This window comes from Rhipicephalus sanguineus, chromosome 7, assembly GCF_013339695.2.
Source record: "Rhipicephalus sanguineus isolate Rsan-2018 chromosome 7, BIME_Rsan_1.4, whole genome shotgun sequence".
Classification (NCBI taxonomy): Eukaryota; Metazoa; Arthropoda; class Arachnida; order Ixodida; family Ixodidae; genus Rhipicephalus; species Rhipicephalus sanguineus.
Genome location: NC_051182.1, coordinates 163,080,008 through 163,106,292, shown reverse-complemented (window position 1 = coordinate 163,106,292; position 26,285 = coordinate 163,080,008). Strand labels below are relative to the sequence as shown.

The window sequence follows — 26,285 nt, the reverse complement described above, 5'->3', positions numbered from 1 at the left end:
ACATCGGAGTCTGAACCTTAAGGGATGCGCCATACCGCAGCATCCTTGCAACACCAGCGGTGGCCCTTTTAAGCAACACCGGACGGTCACCCCTTACGAGCGGGTGCAATCTCACCTGTCGCAAAAGTCCACCAGATGCCCTCGAGAATCTTTTGGACCCGAGGTGGGAGCCTGGAATCTGGGCTGAACTTCATGTCCTTGAAATGCTGCAGAAATAAAGATTTCCCCACGAATGTTAACCTTTATAAGTTCTACATGTGAATTGAGTTCCTGGAAATAATCCCATAATGCACCTTCCTGGCCCATTTTTAAATTCTCTCCACCATCGAGGACACTGAGAATGCATCAATGGGCCAGTCTTGGAAGGCGACATCCAACCTTGGTGTCTGCTTCCAAAGTGAGCCCATTACCTGACTCTTTCTTCCCAAATCATGATTCGTATAAATAGCAAAATTTTTTAATCGCTACCAAATACGAATGGTCATGGGAAAATGACCTCTGTAGATACCACAACAAATACCAGATATTTTTACTTTCCAAATATAGCGTGCAGGAGCATAGCCAGAAATTTTTTTCGGGGGGGGGGGGGGGTTCAACCATACATTATGTATGTTCGTGCGTGCATTTGTATGTGTGCATGTATATATATGCAAGCAAAATTGAAAAATTTTGGGGGGGGGTTTGAACCCCCCCAACCCCCCCCTTGGCTACGCCCCTGATAGCATGGATTATAAGGTTATTTGGAGGCTGCTTCAAAAAAAAAGAAAGGCCATTTGTGTTGCGTGATATTGCACATAGTATATATATGTCACACGCATACATAACTGAATGTTTGTGACATCCATTAAAAAGTTTGTAAATAAGAAACAATTGAGTGCTTGTCCTGTTTATACCTCTGTCTTTTGCCTCCATTTTTTTATGCACTACTCATTTGAAGTCGAAACAAATGAAAGATTATCATTGCTGGGCCAATGACACTACAGTAGCAAAATCCAGATGTGCAAAATAGTGCACTGGCGAAAAATTTGACAGAGGTCGACCAACTTGAAAATACATTCATATAGTACTGACATTTCAGTTCCCAGGTGGAAGCCTTGTTCACCATCTCCCCAATATTTTCAATGCCAGCCAGAGATCACCAGCCTCTCCTATCGACCTTTCCTACTCTCGGCTAGCCTTCGAGCCTGCTGTGCGATCGCGGCGAAGAGTGGTGCTTCACGAGGTATTTTTTTGTTCGGTTGTGTTCAGATACGTCTTGCATCCCTCACCATCACTATGTTGGCTGTTACGCTGACTCTCTTCTAAGAGACACGGTGTTCCGAGATGGCGCGTCTCCGTTCGTGGTGCTATGCGGGCTACCAACGGGTACGTGTCACTGTGACGCTGCTGCATACAGCGTTGCTGGCTTTGAGTGTGCCCCACGAGTGCTGTGCAGCAGCGGCGGCGGCATTTCTTCGAGCCTCAGACCTTCGTGTGATGCAAGAAATCGTACCCTTTAGGTGGCTTCGCATCACAACCAATCCCTGAACTAAGATGGACCAGCGGTTCCTATTGAGGAGCGAGCGTTTGCACTGGCATTGAAAAAAAATGGAGGAGGCATTGTGGGAGCCAAAAAAAGAAACAGAGAATTTATTGCAAAATACGAATCAAACAGCAAAGTCAGCTCCATCTGTAGCTAAATCCCAACCTTAATCGTGACATTAATTTCATGCAAGCAGTGCACTTACCCTGATGAGGAGCAGCAGAATAACACACGAGACACCCAGCAAGGAATCCGCCAGCCTAAAATGAAAGGAAATGGTCGCACTCTGTAGGTCGAACACACACACACGCACGCGACAAAAAAGTGTGCAGTCTGCAAACAAAGCTGGCGCTCACCTCATGGTGTGAAGATGCGTGAAGAACTGATACATTGTGTCAAGGAACTCTTCAGCCTCAAATTTCATTCCGAATAGAGACTGAAACGAATCAAGAGCAAATAAGTCAACAGCATGATCAGAAATATTTGTTACAACCCTTAATTTTAAATTTCCCGCTAACTAGCCATTGCCTTTGCTCATCAAGTTCAGAACTATGGTGCACCACACTCTTAAAAGGCACAGCTTGTGCCTGATGTAAAGACACTAGGACATTCCTCCTTCCTTATCTGAAATAAGTGGCTGATACAGTCAAGTGAATGTGCACATCAAAAACTAAGACTGTGGATTTTTATGCAGTATGTCAACTTTATTTGAAGACAGAATAATCGGTAATATGAATCAAGTGTACTACAACCTATTTCTACCCTACAGTAACTATGTAAAGCTGGATTAAGATCCAAAAACAACCGCGTATTTTCCTGCCTGATAATCAGCAAACACCAAAACGTGTCACTAGATAATCCACTAGTACTGCAATGGCGTGATGTTTTACTCTCAAGGTAATACTACAAAAAAGAAATTTTAAAAAGACCTGTCTGGCCATCGAATGGGAATAAAAGCAGAACATGTCAGACCTCTACATGTGTGCTGATGTCAGGGTTGCCAATGGTGGCTACTTTTCGCCAAATTGGCGAATTTGAGAGGCCCGTGGCGACCTAAAATTATGAATGGCGACATGGCGAATTTTTGGCGATTTTTGGCTTAGGTCTCCACTGAGTTATGCATCCTAAGCTCAGTGTCTTCCCAAAGAATGAGCGGCAACATTCTCTGTATTTTTCTTGGTTTTAGACCCAAGAGTAGAATGTTCATATTACGCGTCATTCCGTATGTCCGTCCTGTAACTCATGCGTATCTCCCCAATTCATCTAGAGGCAGGAGATACTGCAACGTCCCCAGAGACGTTCTAGCAAAATGTAAACCGCGAGGGGGCAGTGTTTGACTATAAGCTAATAGCTTTCGTCGCTTTAAGCTTCTCTAAAGTTTCGCTTCTGAAGGGGCTGAAGGCTCCACCCATTTGTTCCGTCAAAGCTCCAACTGTTATGAATAGCTCGGCGACTTATTCACTGTTGCAGTACCCCCAATTCAGCTGGTAAAGACTGTTTTGGAATAGCGAAGAGAGGCGGATACGCGGCTGTTTGTGCAATAAAAAATTATTTATTCAGGCATTTTCCACTGCTCTCGGTGAGCGTGTGCAATGAAAACAATTGCTATATAACATTTTACATTGCCTACCTGTTCATTAATAACGCATCGAATTGACGCGTGTAGATATAAGGAACGATAAGAAAGGGCCGTTGACGTCCTTTATCATATTAGTTCACACTGAAAAGGTGTAAGACTCACTAATGATCGGTTCCTGTAAGAATTCTGTCGTCTTACTTTCAATAAACCTTCTAATTCTTTTAATTCATAATGTTCGCGTAAAGCTGGCTACAAACAACGCTTTCACGGTTTTCGCCCAATGTTTACCACACTTCTACCTTAACGAGCGGACAGGGATTGAAGGATATCGTGAGTGTTTCATTCATTCACCCTTGCGCCACCACGCACATCTTGCGGCTAGTCGGAGAAGCAGCACCATGCACTCCCATGGTGAAGCGGGCCAGACGACTGGCATTGAGAAACGTCAAAATAATTTAAGGGTCTTGGATGGTACTGTATTCTACGGGGCTATACGTGAGAGGAAATTTTTATTACTAGGTATGACGCACATATCTAGAATGGCGACTTTTTTGGCGAAATTTGTAAAAAAATGGCGACTTTTGGCGACTTTTTGCTCGTCGTTTGGCGACATTTACTCGAAAGTCAGTGGCAACCCTGGCTGATGTAATCATTAAAAATAAGACTCATCATAAATGCTATTAGTACTGAGCCTGCTGAACACTAGCATCCCAGTGCACTATTTTTATGCACAAGATTAATTTGTTGACAGTGATGCTGGGAGAAAGAGCAAATGAGAAGCAATTAAATTGGATGTGATGGATAAGGAGAGACAACCAAAAAATAAATTTTAGGCATCATTTGTTGACACTCATTTTGTTTGAATACTAGTATTTGTTCCTTGTCTTTCATAGAGTGTGATCGATGCATGTGCACAGTGAAGCAGTAATGCACAAGCCAATAATAAAAGAAAAAAAATGAGAGAACAGAACAGTTATGGCCTGATTACAAGACCTGCATAACAAGAAAAAAAAACTGCACTGATAACAATACAAAACATGCAAAACACAGGAAAAGTACTAGGTCTGTATGTTGTTTTCAGACAGGAAGAGAAAAGACAGCAGGCATCGCGGCTGTGTTTGGCCCCCTGAGCCAGGGAAGGTAGCCATGCGTAAGTGTGTTTCAAAAGTGTTTGTCCAATATCATGATTTGCTTTGGCAATCTACGGATGATGATGGAAAATATAAACATATGACAGAACAAGGACATGATAGCAATAATGACATGTTGTGTGATAGAGATCTTTGTCATGAAAAACAAAGTTCATCTCATGTGCCAACACCCCTGTTTCACAATATGTTGGCATCGCAGTTGTACACCTTGCCATTGCCAAGCAAGTATCAAAAGTCTCGTTACTTGTCACAGAGTACCCTCACTCATCACAATGCAAGCTTACCTTGAGCTGCGTACTTGCAATGGTGATGGCAGCTGCTGACGTGAATCCACTGATTACAGGACCAGATATGAATTCCACTATGAAACCTGCGTAAGCAAACAATCCCAGAAGCAAAGGTCAATGCAGAGCACCTTCTGTCATTCTAGAAGCAGTGTGAAGATGAGTGGCGGCAAAATCTTCATTGAAGTTTCGAAAGTGGCTTCCTGTGACAAAACAGGCTGCAGCAACCAACTGAGGCCAATGAGTACGTTTTCAATGCTGTAGCCGCTCTACCATATGCATCTTGCATCTGACAGGATGGCACACTGCAAGTACCATTTATTATGTCATTTCGACTTCGTACTAAAGTTTATCTCCAAACCTGGCATCCCTGTGTCAGGAGTGACGCTACGTATGATAAAAAAAGAAAACGGCAGGAAGTGGAAGATGGAAGCTTGCGATGAAAAAAATCTGTGAACAGGGGGTGGGTGCTCGAGCCGACGTTCCGACAAGTGGACTTGTCTTCCTCAAGACAGAAAATATACACAGTCATACCTTATTCACAAGTTCAATACACTCCAGCCAGCAGGTATTAACGCTTCTAAAGGGGTATTCAGACGGGGTCGAAATGCTCGGGGGAGACAGGGGGGGTTGTGGATCATGTGACCGCGACGTCACGGATTAGCGAGTGGGCCTGACCCCCCCGCGCCTCCTCGGAGGAGACGGGGACGTTTTCCCCGAAAGGACAAACAATCCCCCGGCGGTGGGGGATATGGCGGAGTTTCGGGCTCTTGTTTGGCCACATTGTTGCACTTGCTGCTGCAGAGAGCGGCAGTGGGTGTCCAGTCTGCAGCTGGATGGTCGTCTGCAGCTCGTCGTCAGCAGCTCATCAAACGGGTAGTGCAAGCCACCAGAGTAGTCTAGTAACACTGGTCTCCCCCTCCGTTTGCCTCGTCCGTGTGAGTGGGGGGCATTTGTGGAGACTTCTCCTCGCGAGCTGACGTCACTAGGCTCCGCCTTTACCCCCCGAGCATTTCTCCCCCGTCTGAATACCCCTTAAGGGGGCTCTTGAATCTATTCGGTATGGTACATACACAATGAAAACCAATGACAGTTAAGCCCTTCTTCTAGGAATTTCGAATCTACTATTGTTAAAATGCCACGTGCTTCCACTGACAATCATTTAGCAAAACGTATACCCTCCCCTCTCCCTCTCCCCCCCCCCCCACTTTTTGTTGCTTTTTTTTTTGCCTTCCTTATGACACCAGTTCATCACGGCAGCCTCTCTCCCCCCCTCCCCCACACCCACTCTGGCAGTTGCCCCCCTCTCTCTTGTGATGGAGAGGGTACGAAGCATGTACACACGACAGCTAAGGAAATCAGTTCCAGCCTTGGGGAAGACAAGTCCACTTGTCGAAACGTTGGCTCGAGCACCCAACCCCTGCTTACGAATTTTTTCATTGCTATGTATGAGGACACTGCTGACATAGAAAAAAGCTTAAAACTAAGTGTTTCTTGCAGCTGCACCTTCGGGTGGCACCAACCACGAGAACAAAGCGAGCCACAGTAATCACGAAGTGTTTGCAGCGACAGCGCCAGTCTGTCGTTAGTGTGTCTTCTCTTGTCTTCGTACCATTGTGCTGCACATACTCAGTATATTTCAAGACACGAAGTGTACTTGCCTGCTGTGCCCCAACATGGAAAATGGTTCAGCAACAAGTGTTACACTACATAGTATAGGATGCCTTGCCACGTGTCAGCACTTCTTTTCAAGGTTTAAGCCATTTGGGCTTTCACTTAAAACACAAAAGTGCGACATTTAACGTCAGCATGTTCCCAAAATTCTTTTTTGATCCACATAGAATTGGATCTTACAGGACGGGGTAAATCCGAGATTGTTGCAAGAGACCTTTGTCCTGCAGTGGACACAAAACCGGCGGATGGTTGTGATGATCTTCCAGTTAAAAATGCAGCCTCTTGCAAGGCAGTGCTTTAAAACCCAATAACAAACATTACACGAAACAAGTGGGACTCACCTAGGTTGAGCAAGCCCATGACAATCTGGATGATGCCCGAGAGGAATGTGAGGATGACAGCAAATGTTGGTCCACCAACGTGCGTATACTCCCCGGTCATGATGGACATGATGGCTGTTGGACCAATGGTAAGGTCCTTGCAGCTCCCAAATATGGTGTACATGAAGCTGCCCATGAATGCTGTGTATAGGCCGTACTGCGCGTGAAAAATGTTTTTTTAGTTACACAATGCACAAAATGACAATACCGAACAATTTGTGTGAAACCAACAACAGAAAGAGGCACACTCATGACATGAACTGCCCTCGTATGCATCACAAGTGTGCCATTTTTTGTGTCAGTGTTAACTTTGCTCACTTTGCCCATAGTAATACCAACTTGTACTGGCAGTGGATTCTTCTTGGACCCAGCAGCCTCATACAGTGGAGTGGGCCACTCTGTTACAGCAGTGCATGGAAGTGTACTTGCCCTACTGCTTGTCTCGCATTTTTCACACACCTTTTGAAACTTTAGTATGACTTGAAAGAAAATTTTCATCCAACCATTTGCAGCACAGAGCTACAAAGAAAGGCCTTATGGGTTTTCAGGAAGAAAGCGCAACAAAAGGTTTATCCTGGCCCAGGAATTGCGGCCAGGACCAACGGCTTCCTGGGACATTCACTCTACCATTTGAGCTTACCAGGAAGCTAGCAGAGTGCAGCACGAAGGTGAATTACATGACAACTCTAACCTCAGAAGAACTGAAGAGAGAAAATCAGTGCTGCAGAAGATCCCAAAGGGGAGCAAGGTAGTCAAACTGAGCCGAAGGTATAGTACTGTTTTCTTTCAACCTCACTGCTCTTGTCACTGTGTTCGCTTGCCTAGTTGAAGCACCGTTGCCTTGTGCCACTGTTGCGTAGTTGCATTCAACAAACCAGCACAGGCATCCAGTTAAGGAAGCTTTGCTTTAATGAGAGTGACACTACGAACTGCCTAGAACAGACCTGTGGAGGCAGCCCGGCAAGAACAGCCAAGGCCAGTCCCTGTGGGATGACCGTCAGGGCAACCGTCATGCCAGCCACAAAGTCGCCGTGCAGGTCCAGCAGGGAGTAGTGTGGCAGCCACTTGGTGATGGGAATCCGGTTCTTCCAGCGCTGCACCGAACAACACTGGTTACGAGCTCCATGACACAGTCGTTTGAAGCCGCTTGGAGGTGGCTCCGGCGTGTCATCAGGTTCTCCAGAGTCATCGTTCAGGCAGTCACCTGCAGATATTGGCAAAAACCTTTGTTAGCTACTGCACCTTGAAAAGAAGCAAGTGGTAGCAGAAATGACCTAGTAGACAATCAAGAGCTTCAGAATAAATACCCTGTCGATCGCCATCTTAGTACGACATGACAGCTGTCAGCCGACAGAATGCATCTACCAAAAACATCTGAACAACTGTCACCAGCTAAGCGTGGTGTCAAGAGGCATTACTCCTCCATTTATTTAAGTATATATACAGTAATTAGATATTTAGAAAAAACAGGAATACTAAGCTCAACTAGTTACTGTTGATGTATGCAGTGCTGACAATCCAAGCCTTAGTTCAGAACGCTTTCTATCAGGGGCACAGTCAGGCGGTGCCACACCAGGCAGGTGTGGCCGCAGAAATTTGTCTGCTATAGGACACCTAGCATACGACGACACTCAACAACACCCGCCTGCCAAGCTCTCACTCCACAATCAAGGGCTACAAATGTTTCTCGCTAATTCCCTGCTATGTTCTACATTTTAAAAACATGCCGTTTTTCTTTCAGCAACAATCTCAATGAAAAACATTTTTAGTCATTCCATGTAGCAGCATTGGTAAACGCCTGGCTGTACAGTAAATCTTGTCTGACTCAATACAGCCTGTTCCATGCTGTACAGCCGATACAGAAAACTAGAATAGCGGAAAAAAGGCAACGACCTTTCTTTTGCCACACCACTTCCTGCGACGTCACGCAAGGGAGCATCGCTCACACTCCTGGGATACGCTGCTGTCGGGCATCACACAGAGCAAGCCAACTTTACCAGAAACGCCAGCAAGTCGGGAATGAATTCAGGAAAGACAACAGCTACTATCGGGCAGTGGTGGACGATAGACTGACGAGGTGATAGGAACGTAGGCAACCTTCCAACCTGTCCGAGATAGCCTATCTGTGTGGCAAAGGTGCAGTATTGGCATTGTGGAATCTTACAAGAGATAAGCAACACGAGAAAGACAAAGGCTGCTGTGGTACAAGCTCCTGTTGCTGTACGCAATGCGGAAGGAAGTTCCAAATGCTGCATTCACCTTCTCCCGTGCGGCAGCACTGAACTCAAAGCAAATGCGCAGAGCCACAAGGTCAGCTTGACGGCAGGTGCACATCACACTGCACAAAAATGCTGCATTTTCTGCACTGTAGTCCACAGAGGCAAATTGGGGCTGAAATAAGTTCTTTAGGAAATTATCTACATCTGCTCCGTAGTCTGCAGGAACAAATACTGCCTAAAAATGCCCTTTTCTAGAAGCACTGTCTACTACAGTTAAAAAGAGAAAATTTATTGCAGAGGTGTGGAAGCAGGAGTTTCACGCAACAAATCAAATATGAATCCAAGGTGCCAAAAGCAAATGAAATTTACTGCATAAAAAACAATCTTGTGAACAGTTTTCAAATACCACACAGCCTAATTCATGGTTAATACAAAACGATGATGTTCCAGCATTCACTATATTAGCTAGTTTGCATATTATAAAGCATGCTTTATCAAAACCTCCAACGGAGCAATTATAAGCGAATAAGCAGAGAATCTTTGTAGCCCAAGTGGATGCTTGTCATTGGAATAAAGTTTTAGAAGCCAGTCTTATTATGCTGCTAGCATTTATCTACCTTCCCGAATAAAACGTGAAATGTTAATTTAATACCATAAGAACACATCAAAAAGCACCCCAATTTTCTATATAGGATGGTTGGTACAGATTGTGCTGCTATATATAAAATAATGTTACAATCAGATTCTGAATTAATTTCCATATTTCAGCATCAAATACCAAATGATATCAGTTGCCATCTGAGCAATATGTTGAGCGCAAATGGTTACAGTTAAGGTGGGAAGGTGTGGCTTCTTCCAGAGTAATCTCGCGTCTTTTTATATTCTGTGGATGAGGCAATAAGCACTTCATTTCTCGCCTCACCTTCTTGTTTGATCATGCACAGCTGGCAAAGTGAAGTATTTAAAAAAACTTCAGAACATTGCATTCGCAAATGACAACCATTAGATTGAATGACTGAATCAAACATATTAAATTTGTTATTCAAATAACAGTTCCAAATATTTGCACAGGCCTAATTAATTGTGAGGCATTAAAACCCTGGATCTTTTATTAGACTGCACGTTATCACATAGAATTAGCCAATTTTATGGTGCGTAGTAAATGCTTCGCATGCAGTTCAATCTTCTTTTACTCAAGAATGTGCACAAACTTCTGGAAAATGGGATGCATCTTTATTCAGAACATTGTTGCAAGCAGAGAATTTTCTGGAATGCCAGGTAGTGCAAATGAAGCAAGACGTGCGGGACTGTGCCCAACAGGCTCCTCGATCTATTCCCTTTGGTCTGTTCAGGATGCTGGAATTATTACTACTTCGTATAATGGTATGTATAGCTAATCGTACTACTAGTATTTTTTTTTTTGTCAAGAGTTGATGCAAGTGAGTTGATGACATAGCATGTTGTACGAGGATCCCCACTACTGTACGTATCAACATTTACCCTCTACCACGAACTTGAGAGAAAACATTCGTTAAAAATATTGTTGAAAGTTCAGCAAAGCTGTTGCTATGTATATTGCCATCATTTGTGAGGCACCTATGAACATAAAAGAAATCTGTACTAAGATATGCACAATCACACATTTTCCTCACGCTAATTCAATATTTCCACTTGTTTCAAGCACTTGCAATGCCCCGGGATAACTTGAGAGCAACTGGTTTTACTGGGCCAAAGCAGGAAAGGCAGTAGCTTACAAAAATGAAGCCTGATGCAGAACCACCTGTTTGTTAACTACAACAGATTTGAGAAAATATTGAGGCATTAGCTCCCACAAAAAATGTATATTTCAGAGCAAGCTGACCACATGAAAGGCACAGCAAGCTTTCGCATTTAAGATGAGACTTGCTTTCAATAACAGCCATCCTTAGTTTGAGCTCGTTTGTACTTGTATGTGACGCTCGTTTCTACAAACAAGCTACAACGTAGTGTAGAATACAAACCCTGGGATAGATGACCAATTGTTCGAAAATGAGTGTGACAGCAACTCCACACCAAGAAATGCACCTTCGGTGCATGAACATTAGGCAGCACAAATCCGATGGTCCAACTAGCAAGCTATATGACCAACAATGGTCAAGAAGAGCTGAATGTTATTAATGAAGACCAACATACTTAAAAATGAGCATAGTCAGCAATCCCAGTACTATAATTATGATAATTATGGAAGGAGAGGGTGGGGTTAACGGCTGTTGCATTAGTATAGGTGAAAGAGAACGTTGACAAACTAAGTCTTCTCTCAGAGTGAAAGCGCTGCTACATGGACCGAAATTCCATTTGTTTTGACTGTTGTGAAAACATGAAGACACTTGAAAGAAGAATGAAAAAGAGCATTTCTGGTGCATGGAAAAGCTGAAGGTCAGCGCAGGCAGTCAAACAGAAAAGAGAGATGGATCGCACATACAGTGTGCAGGCTGCTTGGGTGGCTACTTGGGATAACAGCAGATCTGGAGTGCAATTGGCTACCACAAATAATGCAGGCTACAAGCAAGCACTGTGCTCAGCAGGGACCTTAATTTATCACAACATCAGTCAGATGCTGTCAAGTGGTCAGTCACATTGTACGCACTTATCTTAGCAAGATAACGTAGGGTAACCATCATAGCGAGTCATTAACGGGAATAACGAGAAGAGAGGATGTGTTCGTACCTGGCACTTTCTCGGTTGCACTAACCCTGACATAGTGACCGTTCAGCATTTTTCACCGTCACATCAAGCGTCACTCCTCCCCTGCCAGCTGCAACTTGGGAGTGATGAGCAGGAAGGCCTTTGTGAGCTAGCAGACACTTTATCAGCCACCTTATCCACTTGCGTCACTATCAGTTGCTCCTGAAGCTACAGACGTCAGGATATCTGCTTCGCAACACCACAAAAGAGATAATGCTCAGGCTATGAGTTTCAGTGCGAGTGTGCAACTAAGCTCTGTGCCTTCTTTACACACTGAATGTCGAGATAAGACCCACGTCCAGGGGAATTTCAGTTTCTACAGGTGAAGACGGGACGGGGAAGAGGCCTTCAACAAACCATCAGCTTGTCAGGTGTGAAAACCACTGTTTTTGCTTTTTAACATTTAAAAAGCTGTGATCAAGTACATGGGGCAGGTTCATTCACTGTGCAGCAACAAAGCACTGCTTGCAATCTACTGTCAACTTTTGAAGAATGATGAGCAAATGTTTGCAGCCTTTCAAAATTGAAAGTAATAAGAAAAATACATAGCTAGATGACGCCTTTAAATATTTGCTCATCGCACATTAGCAATATTCTCGATAGTAAAGAAACTAACATCACTCATTAGACATCAATGTGAGCAGCATTCTGGGCTAGTTCGTAATCCATTACTTCAGTGCGATTGCGCAACAAAAAAAAAACAAAAAAAAACACGGACGACAGAAAAGAAGACACACATACGCTGGATGTGTCTTCTTCTCTGATTGTTCGTGTCTTTATTTATTATTATTTTTTGCGCAATCCGCACTGAAGGATTACACATCATTCTGCACTTCCAAAGTGTACCATGACTATTGTCCTCCAAACCTGCAGAATCACGTAAACGCATTATCTTACTTGAAATCATCGAACACAAACAGCTGAACCTTACAGCAGGGGTCATCGCAAACGCAATCACTCGAGGCAGAACGGCGGATTTGGGGGGCGTGATGCCTCCAAATGCATGGTTCTCTGGGTTGGCTACAACGTATTCATACTTTTTCAGAAACCACCTTGGTAATATTGTACCAGCTGTCACTCGTACGAATTTTTAAAGTGCTTCGTTTTCTTTTAATGTGCGAGGAAGCATCGGTAGTGTTAAGCGTCGATCTTTGTGCACGCATAACCACCGTTCCCGTCGATTTGCTAGCAAAGCGCAGGGCACAATCTGAGTAAGGACAGGCCATTGAAAAGAGAGACACCACGGTGTGGGTAAAGTACGTACGCTCAAGCAAAAGCGAGGAACTGGGACCGTCGCCGCATCTCGACGGCACAATGATCATGGCAGTCTTTGGTGCGCGCTGTGTGGCTCATGGGTTTCGAAAGGGAAAAAAACATATGGAGGCGAGTGGTTGCGGCATCATCGCGAGGTCGTCAGGAACTGCAGTAAACGTCACGGATATGCCGAGCAAAAAAAGCTAGAAGAAAGACAAAACGCTTCCCCTGCTTCAGAAAACACATGTTTCCACTGCTACGATTCCTGTTATTTTAATGCCGCTTTCGGAACAGCTGTTTTGAAACGTTGCCAGCTGGCGACGCATTCGCCGCCAAATCGCGAATAATTATCGCAAATACTGCAACGTGCCGCTTCGTTCAGAGCGACGCTGATATCAGCTATCTTGCATGCTTTCGACAGTTTCGAGCGACGGAAAAGAACTTGTACACGTGCGAAATGGTGGCAAAGGTGCTGGCCATGATGGCGAGAGAGAGGAGGAAAGCCAATGAGTTTCTTCTCTTGGCGAGGCCTCGCGATTCGAACCCGGGTACCGGGTTCCCACGGTACCCACGGTGCGAAGGCTGGCGCCGTAACCGCCGTAACCACTCGACTATCCAGGCACGCTGAGATAGTGAGTTTAACTCTGGCTTAATCGGAAGTGAGAAACTCTCTAGTCTGGAGGAAACGTTTCAGCGCACTTCCAGAGGCGTATGTTTCCCATTTGCCCGGCGGAAATTGTGGTGGTGGTGGTGGTGCGGGGGGGGGGGGGGGGGACAGTGTATTGAGAGGGAGGAACACAAAGAAAACGAGAAACAGCTCCAACCACAGGACATAGAAGGGCTAAGCGCTATGTGGACTAGTTATACACAGAGACGGCGCTTCTATTATGCCCTGTGATTCGGGTTGTTTCTCGTTTTCTGTGGACATGTACCAACCAGACCAAATAAGCACTCTAGAGTAGAGTGTACTAGAAGCTACTCTAGAGGAACACAAAATAAATCAGTCGCTGTAGTGATCAAAATTTGTTTGTGCAAGGTCCGTTCCTGGAAGGAAGAGGGGCGATCGAGCTAGCATATGACGACTCTTGCGAAATAATTAGCGTATTTAACATAGGCGGAGAGTTTTCATTTTACCGGAGGGGCCGGGCAGGGGCCTGACTTGCTCTTCCACATGTCTCTGTCACTCTCTCCAATGTGTTCGTGTATATATATACGCTGAAACCACACGACGTCCACACAACAGAAAAGAACACTATATTTCAAACACAAACATGGCACCGTCGCCTCAGCTTCACTTCATCCTTCTCGTCTTCCTACAGTACGCCTGGTCGTACTGGCCCGTACCATGTGGCTTTCTTCCTCGTCGTCCAGTTGGCTACAACAACACGTAACATCTTTCCACCGGGACGGGGGGGGGGGGGGGGGGGGGGGGCGTCGGAACGGGAGCAGCTGGGCAGAGAAGGTTGTACCCTTCCTCGGAAGTTTGACAGTTCCCTTTAGCAAATGACCGCATTAATGTCGTATGAGTAGACCACAGTTCGAAAATGCGCACTTTGAAGGGACTGTCACGCGCAGCGGTCTTTCCTTGCGGTGGCGAGCCACCTTGCCGTATGCGACAGATGACGTCCATGGACGTAACGTTGGTGCCGATGTCCGCCGCCTGGAGTTCGCGCTTCTGCACACGCCGAACATTCTTCAGACCGTCGGCGTGGTCCTGCCAATCATACATGCGACTACCGTCGGCCCCGAGTGCGACAGTATCTTCCGTTAGATGGTTGTCCGAGTCATGCATGGGTGCACCGCCCACACTTCTGGAAAAGTGAATGGTCCTCCTTGCCAAGAAGTTTCTGAGCAATCATGTACATAGAGCTTGTTCAGCTGTGTGGCCTCGGCATGCTCCTCCCCTGGGCTCCTCACATACATGCACTCACCGCGTGGGTCCAGCAGAAAGTCATTGCAGCGCGTGTGTGGCAACAGTGTCTGAACGACGGGTTCGTAGGAAAGCGGTGCAGGTGGCGGCAGAAGCTGTGGCTTGACAGGTTCACCGCTACCGCAGGCATCCTGCTGGCGCTCCGTCATCACCTCACTGAGACTCCCGTCTGCCGGCTCGGAACTCGGCGTGCTAGCCTCGTTGGCAGCTGTTGTCACAGTAGTGAACAGCAGCCCATCTCGGCTGTTGCAATCAGTTACTTGACTAGGGAAGTTACCTTGGGAAGCTTCCGCCGAAACGATGAAGAGAAAAGATGAAGAGATGAAGAGTCTAGTGAAAGAGAACGAAAAGGATGGAGTTGTGTTGGACTGTGTTTGAGTTGCTCTCGTACGTTGCAATATATATATATATATATATATATATATATATATATAGATATATATATATATATATATAGAGAGAGAGAGAGAGAGAGAGATAACTTTAGTCTCTTAGGTGCCGGCACCGCGACATATCATTATGATCTCCGGTGGGAAACTCCAGATTTATTTTTCATTGTACACGAAGACGTCGATCCACCTCGTAACGCTTGGCTGAAGGCGAAAAATGCCGCATAGGGCTGCTACTCGCTGACTACGCATAAAATCGATTCCCACAATGCATCTGCTGAATTTTTTTGTGGTCATGCTTTACTTAAACCATGCACCGGACAGGAGAGGGTGGGCTAATTCTGGCACAGGAAGCTTTAATTATGCCAGTGGATTCAATTTAAGATGGCCAAAAATAATTCTCAGGTGGTAGCAAATACCATTTCCTACCACTACACCTTGTGCGAAGCTGAGGTTACGGATTTTTTCGCCAAAGGTTGTTTTCTGGACGGCCATTTGGGTTGCTCTTCGGCGACTGAACTAGTAGTTAAACCCTTTGCTGATAAATAAAGAATTCGCATCATCTTTTCTCGGCACTTTTATTGGCAGGCATGCCAAGGGTACCCAATTGAGACAGCCAAGCAATTACACTTTTTTTTTATTATTGACGAGCAATCTATGCAAAAGCATTTCCTGACCCACTGTGTTGGAGATGCCTTTTAATCTGAAAAGCATTTTTGTTTACTGAAAACCAGTCGCTAAGCGGTTCAAGGCTTCTTTTAACTTGTGATAGCTCAAGCGGTCGCTTCAGTTGTTTATCAAGACAACATATTCTGCAAATACAAATCCGTTTGAGAGGTATTTTCCACAGAATGTTTGCCTTGTCACTGGCCCATGATCCAAATTTTAAAGGGGTGAAAGGAAGGAGAAGCGGGCATAAACAGCCCCCTGCGAAATAGCTGCCAGACAGGATGACCAACAGTCCGTTAATTGCCAATGGACTGGGACCCAAGTCAATACCGTAGCCGCCGCCTATGGTATTTAACATTCCGGTGCCAAAGCAGATTCGTACATCAAATTGGGGCAGCTACGCACTAATAGTGCAAAGATCGAATCGGCGGAGCTGGTCCTCATTTCCCTCCTCCTCACACTCACTTCCCTTTCCCAACCCCCTTGTTTGAACCTGAGGAGGTGCGAAGCACCGCGGTGTTCCCCATAAGGATACGTCAATAGCGATGAGAGGACAGCGCGTCCCTTCACTGCTACAGGCAGCGCATCCAGCGCCCATCGCAGAAACAGAGCTTTTCCTGAGCCAATGCGCCGTCTTACTTGCCACTTGCTTTACCGTGGCGGGCGACGACACGAGACGCCGTGACGGGCGACGACGACAGGACACGCCGACAGCCCGAGCGCATAAGGTGCTTCGCACCTAAGCCATGTGTTGATAAGTGTCCATTTCTGGGTTTTGTTTGCTTGGTATGTTGGTCAATTGGCTCTTGGAAAGAGCAAAAATCAGGTTGTTAGTATATCGCGGTTGATAAACCAAAAGAAAAAAAACGATCATTTCTGTTTGACTACCGATGTGTCATTTATCAAGTTTACGCGCATTTATAAGGCAGTTGGTTGCAAAATAAATCCAGTTGTAAGTCAGCGCTCGTTTGTGTTGCGTGTTCCTGTCCATTGTCTCAGTTGCGCTGTGCCTTCCCATTCCCATTCCCATTACTTCGCACGTAACTCGTATTTCAGCTCCTGTAGAGATAACATATTCAGGTTCCCACGTGACGGCGTGAATGCTCTCAAATGACTGCCATGCCGCAGCATCCAAGTCCGAAAGGAGCGAGTTATTAAATATACCTGGGTGTAAGAAATATGTCTTTTGCTGTGAGCCGAAATCGCGGTGCAAAGGCAGAGATCGTTTCATCATTCCCAAAAGAAGCGCAACGTACGCGTGGGTTAGAATGCTTACGCATAATTTGTTTGTGCGTGTGTATAATGAAGACTGCCGAACGAGTTATAGGGACGTACGCTACATTTGGTTATGTTCGCTTTCTGCACCAGCCTTCGTGTTTTTGATGCCCACGTGCATGTTTAGCTACAGGGATATTCTTGCTGGCATTTTTTGCTGAATATTCTCGCTGTCAAGTCTTCCTACATAGTTAGGATAGTAGGAAAAAAGACATGTCCCCTGGCACAGGTTACAAGACTGCGGCCGTTTTTATGTGATGGAGCTTGTACGATGGACCGAAAGATGCGTTAACGAGCGGCTAGAGGGACTTGTTAACACGGCACACAAACGTGCTCATTGGTGTTTGGCAATTGCCGCTCTCCGTACGTGGCCTAATGTGTGTGTCGGAGAAACTATCTCGAGGAGGACGAGCGAGACATTGGTGTCCCTTCCTCCCTGTCAGGGGCGTAGCCAGGGGGGGGGGGGGGGGGGGGGGGGGGAGGAGAGGGGGTTCAAAAACCCCCCCGAAAATTTTCAATTTTGCTTGCGTATATATACACGCACGAACATACACAAAGTACGGTTGAACTCCCCCCCCCCCCCCCCCCGATAAAATTTCTGGCTACGCCCCTGCTCCCTGTCCCTCATTCACTGAAGTTACTCCGGTTCACCACCTGCCCGACGCTTTCTCTTCGCGTGTGTATATGTATATGAAGCAAAGAAGATGACTTTTAAGGGCTCTTTTTTCTTCGTTAGACACAATATTAATGAGAACTAGCAGACAATAATGCCAAGGAAAGTATCGGGGACGTTAAGTGTAGTACTTAGAATATGCATGTGAAGAAAGAAAAGTGGACGAAAAGATAACTTGCCGCCGGCATGGACCGAACCTGCGACCTTCGAATAACGCGTCCGATGCTCTACCACTGAGCTACGGCGGCGGTCATCTTCCCGTGCACTTTATGGGGTATATAGGTAACTTTAAACCTTAAACGTAGGAGTGTTAGTCAGCGCCGATCGCAGCCCTGGCGGCGAGTTCTCACTATATATATATATATATATATATATATATATATATATATATATACGAATCACCCAGCAATCAAGGAGCACTCGTTATATCAATGAAATAAGCGATGAAAGTGGTACGCCACGTATTAACAGTTATTAAGACCGTGTTCCAGCTTGCTAATAAGGTGAACTGCCTATACAAATTTCAGACAGAGGGATCTGTATATCATAGTGCGCAAGTTCTAATTATTGTGAAAGAACACATGTCACCGTCTATTTTGAAACATATTGTTAAAACGCACTTGCTGTCCTGTATACCTGCAATAACAGTGCATATAGTGAACGCAAAACCTCAAACAGCATGTGGTCTACAATGTTTGTAAAAAAAATTATTGATTGAACTTGTTTTTGTGTGTATTATAAGCTGTCGCTAGTTGTGCTATACCAAGACTTTTCTTTTTGGTTTTTTTTTTGTACAATGCATCAACTTTCTATTGTATAACCTTTTAACGAATATTCGCGCCACTGTTGAACAGTGCACGGGTGGTATGGGCAGGGTTGCAACTTGCCACCTATTCCCGAAAAAAAAAAAAACGGGTTTCCACCGGGGGGAAGGGGGGGGGGGTGTTATCAGCAGATTAAATTAATATTGAACAATAGACGCTATGTCAAGTATTTAATATCTGGGGTTTAACGTCCCAAAACCACGATATGATTATGAGAGACGCCGTAGTGGAGGGCTCCGGAAATTTTGACCACCTGGGGTTCTTTAACGTGCACCTAAATCTAAGTACACGGGCCTCAGACATTTTCGCCTCCATCGAAAATGCAGCAGCCGCGGCCGGGATTCGATCCCGCGACCTTCGGGTATGTCAAGTATTTGGCATGCATTGCCATTTAATGTAACATTGCTTTCCTTGAGCCAAATAAACCTAATGCACAAACAAAAACAGGACACTGCGCTAAGCAACTATTGTAATTGCTGGCATAAAAATACCCGTGACTAGAATGACGCATAGCTTATTGCTCTGACTGTGCAGAACTGAAAAGGAACCGCAATACTTCGTCCATAAAAAGCTCTTCTTTGCGTCTAAATCCAACAGGCCAGTGGCATTATAGACACAAACCAACGTTAAAATGTATTGAGTGCATATGCCACAAAAATGTCGGATATTCGTGTACCACACAAGCGCAATAATATGCTCTATTCCAATGACCGCTACACTTGAAGGGATCCTAGAAAGTGGTTGACTAATAGCGTAAGAGTTTTGATGATTGGCGATAAATACTTACCGTTGTAGTTGTTGAACTGACGCCTATAAAAAACACCCAAAAATAAATAAATAGTCCCGATACTATGACAAAAAAAAAAGAAAAACGACTAATGGCGGCTGGTGCGGACCGGCAACCGACGCGCTAACTAAAAATTCGACAGATACCACGTCTTGTGGGAATTGATTTCATGCGAAGCAGTCAGCGAGTAGTTCTATGCTGCATTTTTTGGCTTTGAGCCAAGCGTTACGAGGTGATGATGACTGAGGGGCGCGAGAAAACGGCACACAACGAAAAGAATTACACGTGACGACGCGCACCTCAGTCATCATGAACAAATACCAACTCGCCCAACTTTTTACCTTACTTAGTTACGAGGTGGATAGACGTGTTTTGTAAATGCAGGAGTTGTGTGCACATCGTGGGCTTACCAGGCCTTATGGTCTGACGCAACGTCAGCACTCACGTTAGAGCACATACATCAGTAAACGAAGTACACTCGACGGTGCCATGTTGTGAATATCACACGTAACTTTCGTTAGCGTATTCCTCAGGGGTCGAGCATCACTTGAATATAGCTTGCTGGATCATAGGAATACAAATGCAATGTTCATTGCACTGCTATAAAAGGGGAGCAACACTGGAACCACATTTAACATGACGCCTGTATCGTAGGGGTACATAAAGGGTGTTTTTTTTTTTCAGACAATACAGATTTTTTATAAAATTTCTATGACAGTCAGACTCCTGTCGTTTTCGCACATGAACTCTATGTCGAGGCAGAAATACCTTCCCGTAGCTAAAATGACGTTGATGTGCTTAATCAACAAAAACTCGTTAATTAACTTTTTAATTATTGATATGAGGGCAGGTGTGTATATTACAAAGTTGTAGTGCGTGCCAATTTATGGCATACCTATTTTTTAGAAATCACAAGAGTTGCACGTAGTTAGGGATATTCATCATCGAATTTCACGGGCGAAATCGAAACTGATCGCGCGATAGTCGGTATAAATGAAAGCATAGGCCGACTATCGTGTATGGCATGCAAAAAACCTGAAAAATCCAATTCCGCGGGCAAATAAGTGACCGATGCCCAAAAAACTCATGTGTAGGTTCGGAGTGCAGAATTTGAAGAATGCATATCCCTTTCATTTCTGCAGTGTACGTGATTACCGGTATGGGATTGGTGTAGAAAGTCACATATTTCCTTCATTAATATTATTTTTGTCATTTCATTATCATTCCTTTGTGGATCGGCGTGCGTGCTCCTAACTTCGTGTACAAATAATGTAACCTTGTAAACCTTTGGCGGTCACTTGAACATCGGTTGTTGTTTTAGACGCGTACGTGTGTGTATATGTATGTGCGTGATTATATATACATGGATATGTGTATACGTGTATACGCTTGTATGTGTGTGTGTGTATGCAGGTTACATATAATGTCTCATTTGCTGAAGTAAATATCTGATGTACTATCTAATATCTGAAGTAAATATCTGATCCTGGCAAAAAGAATTGCTTGGCGCAATGCAGACACGGCACACAAGGAAGGTACACAAGGAACAAACACGAGATAATTTTTGTCAGTATGCACCAACTAGGCCCCCAAAAAGTCCTATTATATCCTGCATCTGTTCTCAATATTGCGCACCGGCGAGCCGCATCTGTGACTTTGCGGGCGGTCCTTGATGAGTGCCGCCAGCGCCTGCAAGGCCCCCGAGGTAAGCGTCGACTTCAATGGCCACACCGAACCCCATCCCTCAGCTGCACGGGTGGGCACGCACTTAACGACTTTCGGCGCGCTTCTACAAGATAACACGCAGAACAAAGACACACGCGCCGTGCGTTGACATCCGGCGTCCGTGACCATTTTCCCTTTCATCCCGAAGTGTTTGGACCTTCCCTTTTAGCGCGGTAATCGCGTGCTTGCCTTTGTCGCTCGTTAATTTTTTTTTTCCCGAGCCACGTACGTAGCCCTGTTTCTTTCGCCCAGTCTATTTGCTATTTATTTCTTGTTTATTTGTGTGTTACGACTCCGCCTCTTGTCAAGTTCTAACAAATTGCGACACTGTATGTCAGTACGTATGTCTCTCCCTCTCTCACTTTTTTTTTTTTGCTGTTGTTGTTCTGGCCCCTCCCCTTGTCCCGTTCCAACGAATCGCGACGATGTATGCATCTGTGTCTGTGTTGCGACAATCTGTACTTAAACCCCAACGCAACGTCATAATGTCATCTTTGATAAAGGCCGGTCCCCGGCCGAAATGTTGTTATGTTTTTCACTGTGACTTCCTCTCATATATTTTAACTGATAGCCAGGAATATTCTTCTAAAAAAAAATATATATATATATATATATATATATATATATATATATATATATATATATATATATATATATATATATATGCAAACGACACAGAAAGCCAATAGCACGTTTTCAGACTTCTCCCTTAACATTCGAGGTTCGTTTAATTGCGATAGTTCTAACGTTATATACATGCTTGAGTGTACCGTCTGCAAAAAACAGTACATTGGTCAAACGGAAACTTCATTTAGAATATGCTTTAACAACCATAGATCGCATTCCAATAAGCTTCCTAGCCTACCATTATCAAAACACATTCGTTTACCTGGACATTCTTTTGAAAATATTCAGGCCACTATACTTGAGTCAGGCTTTCGCTCTCATCATGATCGTGAAGCCCGCGAGTCTTACCTAATCTATAAGTTTAACACCGTCTCATCCGGTATCAGCGAAAGCACAGGCACACTTACAAGCGTTCCCACTAAGCACTATTCGTCATAACCGGGTCTTCAACAGGATAGGCAGCTCAGTTTCTAATATCGCTCGTGTTTCTTCTACGGTTACGTTGGTAATCACCCACTATTTTTCAGCTTTCATACCAGACTACGTGCATATGTACTGAGTTGTGTGCATCATGTACTGTGTCTGTGCTGTTTTTTTAGTTTTTTTTAGTTGTTTTAGTTTCTTCTCGTATTGACCTTGATGTGTTTGAATCGTACTTCAGGAGAAGTTAAAAAGTAAAAATTGATCTTAGTGCTGCGTAGATTTTCTGTTTGCGATCTCACACTGTTTGCAGTTTAATGCTAGCATGTGACTACGTTCCCGCGAAAAAACTAGATAAAGCGCAGATCTGATGTCATCCCCCCCCCCCCGCCTTTTCCTCCATGTGACGTGCAATCCAATAATTCTGTCATATCACTAGTGTGTAATGCCATATCAACTGCATGTGCAATCTATCTTACTCTGTGTAACCGGACTTCGCTGCCACGAGTCCCAAATGTGCGCGCATGAATCTATGTCGACTGCGTGTGACCGCTATCTTATGTTGTCATTCTTGCTATCGATAACTTCTTTGAAACTATGTACTTTAAGCGTGTTTATAAGGAAACCCACCGCGATGTACTTGTTACTTTGACAAAGTCTGGTCCACCAGACGAAACGTTAGTGAAAATATACAGTGCCGAATCAACGAAAGTCGTAGTTTCTTTCTTCATTCCTTATTCTATCGGGGACCGCGTGATTCTTATCCCACTACTATATATATATATATATATATATATATATGTATATATATATATATATATATATATATATGTATATATATATATATATGTATATATATATATATATATATATATATATATATATATATATATATATATATATATACACGTAGATATAAACACTCAAAGTGCCTAGGGTTCGCTAAGAAGTGTTGTGCATTTAAAAACCGCCGCGCCGGTATAAAACCGGACAGGTGGCAAACCTAGTACGGGCCATTGTCAGGCAGTCTATTCTGCCTTTAGTCGTACCTTCTCTTGACATTTAATGTGTTGAAAACAGCAAACGAAACTAAATTTTGGTCGTTTCTTTAACGTGCCCCTATTTCTACATAAGTACACGGGTGTTTTTGCATTACGCCAGCCCCATCGAAATGCGGATGCCGACTATCGAACCCACGTCCTCGACCTTAGCCGTGCGACGTATTACGTTTTATCCAAAAACAAAGGATCCCCAGGAAGTATATAGTGCCGTGCTAAAGTGTGCGAGAGTTGCGATGAAAACACCAGTGTGCTGCGCAACATCATCAGTGATTTAAAGATAATGCTGGTGATGTGCGGAAGCCGACTTCGCTTCTCCCGTAAAACTGTCCTCTTAATATAATTTTTTTTTCTGTTCATATGTGGGGAATATCCGATAATTTCAAAAAACTGCGTATTACCCACTGGCTACGCCACTGTCGTCAGGACCGGACGGGAAGTGGGAGGGACAGAGGTTCCTCTCGAAATATGTTGCTGCGGCAATGTATTATATGACTCCGCGCAACACTTGCGTCGTACGATATGCCAGGAAAAACGGGAAAATCCGGAACAAAATGACACTGGAGCAATGCTCGACTAAGGAGGTATTTATTTGAGAGAACGGTGTCCAGCATCTTTCCTCTGCTTCTTACTCGTTTTTTTTTCTTTACCTTTCTCTGGTGTCCTACGACGCCATGTTTGTTCTTCTCGTCGAAGTATAATTTATACGCACTCACCTCATAGTTATATTTTGATAGCGTTCTTGATTCGCACACGAAAATGGCTCAATGTGAAATTAAAAAAAAAAATGGCGGCCCTCACAGCCTCCCCGGAAAATTCTTGTGCACGGAGGCACACGCTGAAACAATTTACAGATGACGCTATTACTGGAAGCAAGCTCTAAGTATGAACGAAAGAAGCATTGAAATGAGTATTTATTATAGCACGAATAAAATAGTAACAGAGGGAAGAAGACTGCTGGGAAATGAAGCGCGGTCGTCAAAGTTCGCGTGCGAAGCTCACTGCAAAAATTTGCTTTCTTCGAGTTGTGCGCTGCAAAAGGAAGCTTGTCGGCGCGCATAGTCGAGCGTATGCAAGGAACGTCCCCGCGCAGCGAGCAAGGAACTCGACTCGTGCCCATGCAGGCTTGTCGTCATCAAATTACGCGTCAAAAGCGAAAAAAAGACGGAGCCGAGAGAAAACGTACCGCATTTTTTTCGCCGTTTACAGTCCATGCCCATAGTGGCTGCAGGTGCGCGCCTTGTGCCACCGACGGCGAAACCCAATTGTTTGCTGCAATTCGTGTCAACGCGTGCGGTCTCTTTGTCCACACTGCCTCGGGGTCGCCGCAAGAACGGAGGAATCATCGGGTCGCATTCTCGCGTGCGGAATGTGCACTACACGCGCGTTTATTCGGAGACAGGTGCTGCGGTGCGCAAAGGTCTCTCGAGCAGATGTTTTTGATCGACAACGTCACAGCAGTGATTGTCAGCTCGGCTGGAACAATGCCGTTCTGTGCTTTGCATGCAAGTTCGATTTCGTGGCGCGCTATAAACGCTTCGTGAGCAGTGACCTGAACGCCAATTCGAAATATCGCCACGGGCCTATCAATCCTCCACGTAGCCCTGTTTGTGGAGTGATAAGCGGAATGTGTGCTTTGACATCATTTGGAATAGTTCTACGCGATGTTGACCAAGTTCCTGTGTATGAGGTTGAAAATTGTATTTCATGCGGTGCAACTCTTGGCTCTATAGTATTTAGAGTCTGTGTTAATACAATGCACATCGTTGATCACTTTGCGTAATTGAAGCAGACGTGTTATACTTCCTGCAAACGAGTGCAAAAAGCAGAGGGGGCAGTCTCAAGCAGAAAAGCAAACTCTTTGTCCGTCAGCGATGCTGCGCCTCCCATTCTTTTCATATGAAGAGCTTCAACCACCCCTCCCTCGAGATACCTCGCATCTGTGCGTCGAAAGGGCATTTGTATCTACAAACACAGGGCAACAACCACACGTGCTGCAGTGCGACGCGAGATGCGAAGCATCCGATTTCGCCAGCGACTGATTATGGTTCCTGGACTGATTCCTGCTCTGATTTGTGTCGCGGTTTGAGTTGCGATTTGATTCGTACTGTTTAATAGCTCGTAGATTTGCGTAAAACTGGCAGACGTGTTCTATTTTCTGATTTAATTGTCTCCGGTCTGTGACTTATTTTACGATTATTACACCCTGTCGGCCTTTCGCCTAACAGTGTAAATAAATAAATAAATAAATAAATAAACAAATAAATAAATAAATAAATAAATAAATAAATAAATAAATAAATAAATAAATAAATTGTAGCGAAGCGTTGGGAGCCTCTAATGGGTCGCCCTCTCGAGCGCTTACTAGTGGGTCGTCCTCTTCCGCTCTTCTGGGACAGCACGCTCCTCGCGCTCAGAGTCGGCACCCCGCCTTGACTGTCGCAGTCGTTTATCGTCGCCGAGTGCCCGCTAATAAACGTCTTTATAATTTGGTGGAGGTGCTGGGCTTTCACAACAACTTCGGCCCTCATTCGATGCCCCTGGCTCTTCGATCCCGTACCCTGCCGCCTACGATGCCTCAAGACGCCTCCCAGCAAACGGCCCCGCCTACACCGACCTCCTGCCCAGGTGTGCCTCGTATCCGCGACCCTCCGGTCTTCACTGGCGCAGATGGCACCGACGTGGAGGACTGGCTCGCGATTTACGAGCGCGTGAGTGTCCCCAATAAATGGGACGAGGCAGGAAAGCTGACTAACCTCGTTTTCTACGTCGCGGGTGTGGCGGGCTTGTGGTACAACAACCACGCATCAGATTTTACAACGTGGTCCGACTTCAAGACCGCCATTATCAATGTGTTTGGCCGCCCTGCCGTTCGTAAGCTGCAGGCCGAACAGCGCTTACGTGAACGCGCTCAGCAGGCCGGTGAATCATTCACCAGTTACATTGAAGACGTCCTCGATTTCTGTAAGAAAGCCGACGCCACCATGTCCGAATCAGACAAGATCCGGCACATCATGAAAGGCATCGACGACGACGCCTTCACCATGCTGCTCGCCAAGAGCCCCAGCACAGTGGCTGAGGTCATAACGCTCTGCCAAAGCTATGAGGAGCTGCGCCGGCA

The 26,285-nt window shown here is 45.0% G+C and overlaps 1 protein-coding gene across 8 annotated transcripts in view; it reads right to left on the bottom strand.

Moving 5' to 3' along the window:
• The window catches only part of LOC119400442 (sodium-independent sulfate anion transporter), a 104,929-nt gene that overhangs the window by 44,159 nt on the left and 34,485 nt on the right, over nt 1-26,285 (bottom strand). For 4 of the 8 annotated variants that reach the window (XM_037667473.2, XM_037667474.2, XM_037667475.2 and 1 more), the window contains exons 1-7: nt 24,351-24,529; nt 7,535-7,794; nt 6,552-6,747; nt 4,537-4,622; nt 1,879-1,958; nt 1,728-1,782; nt 116-206 (exon numbers count right to left, since the gene is read on the bottom strand). In XM_037667473.2, the coding sequence (XP_037523401.1) occupies nt 116-206; nt 1,728-1,782; nt 1,879-1,958; nt 4,537-4,622; nt 6,552-6,747; nt 7,535-7,794; nt 24,351-24,510 (928 nt within the window). In that variant the 5' untranslated portion in view covers nt 24,511-24,529. Of the gene's footprint in view, nt 1-115; nt 207-1,727; nt 1,783-1,878; nt 1,959-4,536; nt 4,623-6,551; nt 6,748-7,534; nt 7,795-11,515; nt 11,634-12,797; nt 12,989-19,334; nt 19,358-24,350; nt 24,530-26,285 lie in introns of those variants that run through there. The other 4 variants (XM_037667482.2, XM_037667478.2, XM_037667479.2 and 1 more) reach the window with 4 other exon arrangements.